The sequence below is a fragment of the Pinus tabuliformis genome, chromosome 4_2 (assembly GCF_031772625.1).
Source record: "Pinus tabuliformis cultivar Carrire ecotype Pingquan chromosome 4_2, CPIR1, whole genome shotgun sequence".
Taxonomy (NCBI): domain Eukaryota; kingdom Viridiplantae; phylum Streptophyta; class Pinopsida; order Pinales; family Pinaceae; genus Pinus; species Pinus tabuliformis.
The window spans coordinates 204,790,200-204,795,736 of NC_142304.1; the positions used below are offsets into that span (position 1 = coordinate 204,790,200).

At 36.3% G+C, this 5,537-nt stretch overlaps 1 protein-coding gene across 3 annotated transcripts; it reads right to left on the reverse strand.

Moving 5' to 3' along the window:
- Window positions 1-909: 909 nt before the first annotated feature.
- LOC149168836 (transcription factor bHLH49-like) lies at window positions 910-5,285 on the reverse strand. Of its 3 annotated transcripts, none has more exons than XM_089426976.1 (8): window positions 4,458-5,285; window positions 2,784-3,023; window positions 2,590-2,655; window positions 2,435-2,503; window positions 2,254-2,328; window positions 1,589-1,795; window positions 1,383-1,476; window positions 910-1,276 (listed from the first exon to the last, which is right to left on the reverse strand). In XM_089426976.1, the coding sequence occupies exons 1-8, from the start codon at window positions 4,629-4,631 to the stop codon at window positions 1,239-1,241; spliced, it is 963 nt and encodes a 320-aa protein (XP_089283102.1). In that variant the 5' UTR covers window positions 4,632-5,285; the 3' UTR covers window positions 910-1,238. The 3 variants fall into 3 exon arrangements, with proteins under 3 accessions (XP_089283102.1, XP_089283100.1, XP_089283101.1); XM_089426974.1 differs by having other exon boundaries at window positions 1,383-1,482; XM_089426975.1 differs by having other exon boundaries at window positions 1,383-1,482; window positions 1,589-1,789; window positions 4,458-5,284.
- Between the last annotated feature and the right edge of the window lie 252 nt (window positions 5,286-5,537).

Below are 5,537 nucleotides of genomic sequence, written 5' to 3' on the forward strand. Positions count from 1 at the left end.
CATATAATATCAGAATAGAAATTAAGAAACATATTTTCTTACTTCACTGTTTTGAAGGAAATATTGGCATATAGAGTTTGAAATACAGAAAACAACTCTTCCTAATGAGTAAAGAAAACTCTTCAGAAAGCGGAATACGAGTTTCATCTCAAATTACTTTTCATGATATCCGATATGACAATTAGTAGTGATGTATAGATCTTTTCCAGGGTCTTACTGAATCCACTTAGGTGCTTGTGCGACTGTCAATGAAGTAGTTTCTCACAATAATAGTATGTTAAAGGTGCTTTCTGTGATGCTATGTCTAACCTCTCCACTCGATCAGTTACTTTATATTTTATTTGTAATTTCAGTTCAATAACTTTAAAAAGTTCATATTTAGTATTAATTGCACAGAGAGTACCGAGGTGCATCTACAGCCCAGTATGATAGAGATTTGGTAAGTTAGTAAGCAATGCTTACATGTTAAGTTCAAAAAAAATATGATACTTATAACAAATAATATTAATTATATATTTTAGTTACATGCAGATATAAATAAAAAGATCAAAGGAGAGATCTAGATTTACAAGAAATACAATAAATATGATATTTACTTAGAAATATTGTTACCTCTGTTTTCATTTGCACCTAGATCCATTTTAAATGGTCAAAAAATATACAACTCAAGAGATTCGATCTCTCTAAGTGCTTACTGGATCCAAAATTAAAAATCAACCTACACTGGTAATGCACCAAAATATTTTCACAATTCGAAATTTTATTATCATAGGAACAACAATCAACATCTAATTAGTTGATATTTCAAAGGAAAAGTGTAAAACACATCTTGTAAATTGATTTGCAGATCTTATCTCTTACCTGAATGATGTAATAATCCTAAATTCAAAGAGAAGTTTGACTGTCAAATAAAATAAAAATTGAGCACGCATTAATGAAGGGCACCAGCAACCTAGATTGTACATCTGTATTGGGTGAAATTCTCTACAGATAATCTCTAAGTTTCTGAGATGAATCATCTTAATCTGTCATAGTCGCAATTCAAAGATCTGTGATCTATGTACAGATGAATAAGAACAATGAGGTTCTCAACTTCAGCTGGCAGATTGAGTAGTAAGCATGTCCCAATTCCATTTTTCCCTGGTATTAGACGCTCGTAGGTCCCCAGAATCTTGCTTTGGGGAATGCCTAAACAGTTACAGTTCTCCTTGAAACGATATAGCTAGGCAGGATTAAAATTAAAGCTCAACTTTCATGTGCCCTGTAGGTAGCAATCCTGCAAGAAAATATATACATATACTCCCTCAGCAATCCATATGAATATTTTCCATGATAAAAAAAGAGAGTAGGAAAAGGATAGCCTTATCAAGATTTGCATTTACCATGGAATCCATGTGATTTCAAAGAAGTGGATCTGTTTTGATCCAATCCTATGTCAACGACATTTTGGAACACGTCATCCCAGCCTTGTGACATCTGCAACTATTGAATATTCAAGAAAATGGAACTCAATTCTAACGACTGAACAGTGAAAACCGTGTACTTACTAATAAGGTTTCAATTTAATAGCATTTAAACTGTATGGTACCTGAAAAGTAGGATCTGCATAGCCATTCATACATGTCAATTGTGTATCCATCATCCCTCTGATGGCAACTTCTTGCCTGTCTGCTCTACATTGCATGCCATGTTGCAAGGGGGTCTTTTGTAACTGGTTAATCTGAGAAGTGGTTGCAGTTGTGTCAGGAGCAAACATCTTACTTACTGAGGAGCAATGTGGCTGGAGGACCTGTAACTAAACCACACAACTGAATGAGAATATACATTTGTTTTAATTGCAGTATACATTTTTATAAATGAATGTAAATAATGGCTAACATATACTAGAACACAATAAACAGAGAAGCCAAACGTACCTACAAGCTACAGTACTTAAAAAATCGTTATAGTGAGACACAAAGAATAAAGAACTATTGTGCACAAACAGAGACTTGCGAAATTATCATCAGTCACAACAGCTTCATCTGTGACAGAATTCCTACTATACTGTTAAGGATCCTAAATGCCAATCGCTAACCAGCTCTAAGCACATCATATGCTGTGTGCTTGGTTGCAATCTAACCATTGAAGAACTTGTTCATTTGGCTATCCATAGATAGATTTAACAAATCACAGGTTTGACATTCCTCAGGAACACATTCCAACATTTAGTAAAAACGGCGTTTCACCTTCACCATAGAATAAGCAACTTACATCTCTAGTAAGATAACCACCCTCAACATTATAGTCCATCTGGGGATTAACAGCTGCAAGTTTCATAGAGAGAAACTGCAATATAACACGAGCCAAAAATGAAAAATGAATGTACAAATAAACGTCCTCTAGAGACTACAGTGTACATTGGCAATTTGTTAAGTACACTGCATTTGCATACCTCCACTTGACACTGTAGTGCTTGTACATAGTTAATTATCTCATCAAGCATAACCGCTTTCCCAGTTACCTGCAAGCATAATAATTTCTCAAGATTAGCTTGTTGACGCACAACATACCTTATTTTATTCTCTGGTCTCTGCCAAGTAGCAGTACCTTATTGCATCCAGGGACAAGGTCTTGCAAAAGTTTCATCCGTTCGCTGATCTTTTCTCGTCTAACCTGTCATTCAAGAAACTGAATTTGCTATGTGCTTTCAAATCACTTCAAATGATATCTTGATTGAAAAGGTTAGTCTTTGATAGATAAAAATCAGATCAAATCTTTCATTAAAAAGATGGGAACCATACCCTCTCTGCCAGGCTATGGCTATCGGTCGCTTGGCCTCTTCTTGCTCTCACATGAATGTAGTCTTGCTTGACTGGTACAGAAGAAGGTTTCACATTATCAACTGTTTGTTTGGGACAGCTTTCAGCTGTTTCAGCACTGTTACATTCTTCAAGCTTATCCTTTAAATCGTCCTTGTCTTTTGTACTCTCCCCAACTTTGTAGTGCTTTCCATTCCTCTCAGCCTCATTTATTTCCTTGATCTGTTAAGGACCAAGAACAATAGTATTAGAATGTTTTTGCAATAAACAAGGATATTTCCAGGACTTAGTCAGGTGGTGCAAGTGTACAAACGCTCTCAATGTAAAATGCACCCCTTATACTTGTGAATATACCCCTTATACTTGTGAATATACAAGGCTTTGTAAACCTACCAGCAGCGCTGAAGAGAAAATAAAAACTAAGCAGTACACCCAATTCGGAGGATCTTGATTAGGCAAGCAAGAAAGAATACCTTTTATTAAATTCCATAACTTCATCCTTCAAAGGTGTAAACGAGGATGTTTGTCTTAAGTTAGATAAAGATCACGGTTAGCTACATCTTACTCCATGTTTTCTGTTACTAGTTAGTTAAGAATAAATGAATGAGGAGATGATAATGGCATAAAGCTCAAACAGGTGAGAGGTTACAAACTAGTTGACTGCTACTAACCATTTATTGATTGAAGAGTAATCGTCAGAACAATTTAAGAAAGATAATGAGAAGATGAATTCTGTTATGCAGAAGACCATAGAAAGGATCTTGATGCAGAGTATTTAAATAGTCTATTAGTAGTAGAATGCAGAAGACATTGAAAATGAAGATTTCATCCCAAACACATTTTGTCCATGTAACAAAAAATACTAGTATACAGAGGTTATCCTCTGTTGCACGTTTAGGCATTTAGATTGCCATATGAGAAAACTGACTGACTGATACAGAAAGCAGGTAAGCTGTAAACCTGATGCTTTTTGCAAATATATGGTGGGTATCTCACAACTTCTCTGGTTAAAGTATTAAATGCCACGAGTTTATTGATTTTTAGAAGTTTCAGGGAACAGACTCAGATGTTTGTAAAGTGATATACTTGTACGCATGTCTGAACAATGTAGAAGTCCTTGTAAATAATAGTAAACTTGTGAAGGTAGTTAGCATTAGATTCCTTTGAATGCATTCACACAGTTGCAATTTGGATCTCAACTTGAAGAGAAATAGGTCAAGATCTACATGTAATGATCAAACATCAGAAATCAAAGATGGATTTACCAAACAAAATGTTAAATATGGGCATATTACAGAAGAAAGTGCCCCATGCCGAGTGACCGGGGCAGGGGATTGTTTTATAGTCAGTGAACATCAGTGACGAGACACATTTTGTAATCAGTGAGGACAAACATTGTCATTTTCTATAGAGTGAATTGCTTTACTTTTAGACTCAACGATGCATGAATCATTGTAGGAGAAAACAATGCATTCCATGGTGGCATCTACTGTTGAATGTAGTTGCACAGGTAGGTATCGAGGGTCAGGATAAGACTCATATTTTTAGTTTCAGTGCAATATGTAGGTAGTTGGAGATCAGTAAAGATTTTTGCAAAAAACCCAACTGTCAATAAATCACTCACATTGGAAGAAAGGGGATTGAGAAAGAAAGTACCTTTAGAGGAATTGAGAGTGCATCTGCAACTTTAACTTTGTGGTTTGAGAGGCATTTTCTTTTTCTGTGATTGACGGTGTCCTTTGAAGTCAGATCTGAATGAGCATTGGTCTGTTGATGTTCAGAGATGGAAGAATCATTGCCTCCTAATATGTCAAGCCTCTGTGCCATCATCGTCTCCTCAGCTTCTGCTGCACAGGGTTGCTTGATCTGGAAATGGAAATGGAAATGGGCGTGATATGGCAAATTCCAATGCAAGATGACACTTTTGGCCTCTGTTCCCGCTGAAAATTAATGTGTGTTCTGCATCTGCATGTTCTGTGCCTTCTCTCGTCGCTGCAGATCTACAACACTGACGAGTCTAGTCCAATCGGCTATGAGATTTTAATAGGCAGACGTGTTGATGCTGGAATCGTTATCTGTAGTAGGCTTAAATGGCGAGGCAATGGAGTGGAGTCAGCATAGAAAGCATAATCCTAGGAAGTGGAGGGTCTACTTGCGGAGTCTAGGGGAGCAAGGGTGAGAAAATGCAGGCACCAAGAACGGGAATTTTGACAAAACTAAACGAAAGTTGACTTGTGTGTACAATTAAGGGAAGAGGCAATGGGGAAATGTGAAGGAGGGCCGGAGTGGGTGTTTCCGAGATACAACTGCCCAAACCAAGAATCTCGTGTGAAGGAGGATCGGGGTGGGTGTTTCCGAGATACAACTGCCCAAACCAAGGATCTCGTTCCGGAATCAGTGCCACAAACCCCAAGACTTCGAGCGCTACAACTATGAACACGGATTTCCAATTTTCTATGATACTTGCAATCCTGAAATAGCGATTTAAATCGGCATTTTTTTAACGGGCTTGTTTAAGTAGCAATAATTTCATTCAAATGCGATTTTTTCATGTCTTTAGAAAGAAAAAAAAAATTGATATTGGAAGAAAAATGAAAAAATAAAATTGATATTGGGAGATGCGAGTTTTTAAATATTTTTTTAATAATAGAAATGGATTAGTATTTTCAAAAACTTCAGAGGGCTTAAAATTTTGAAATTTAACAATAGTAATTTCGATTTCCAAAAAAATTGTTA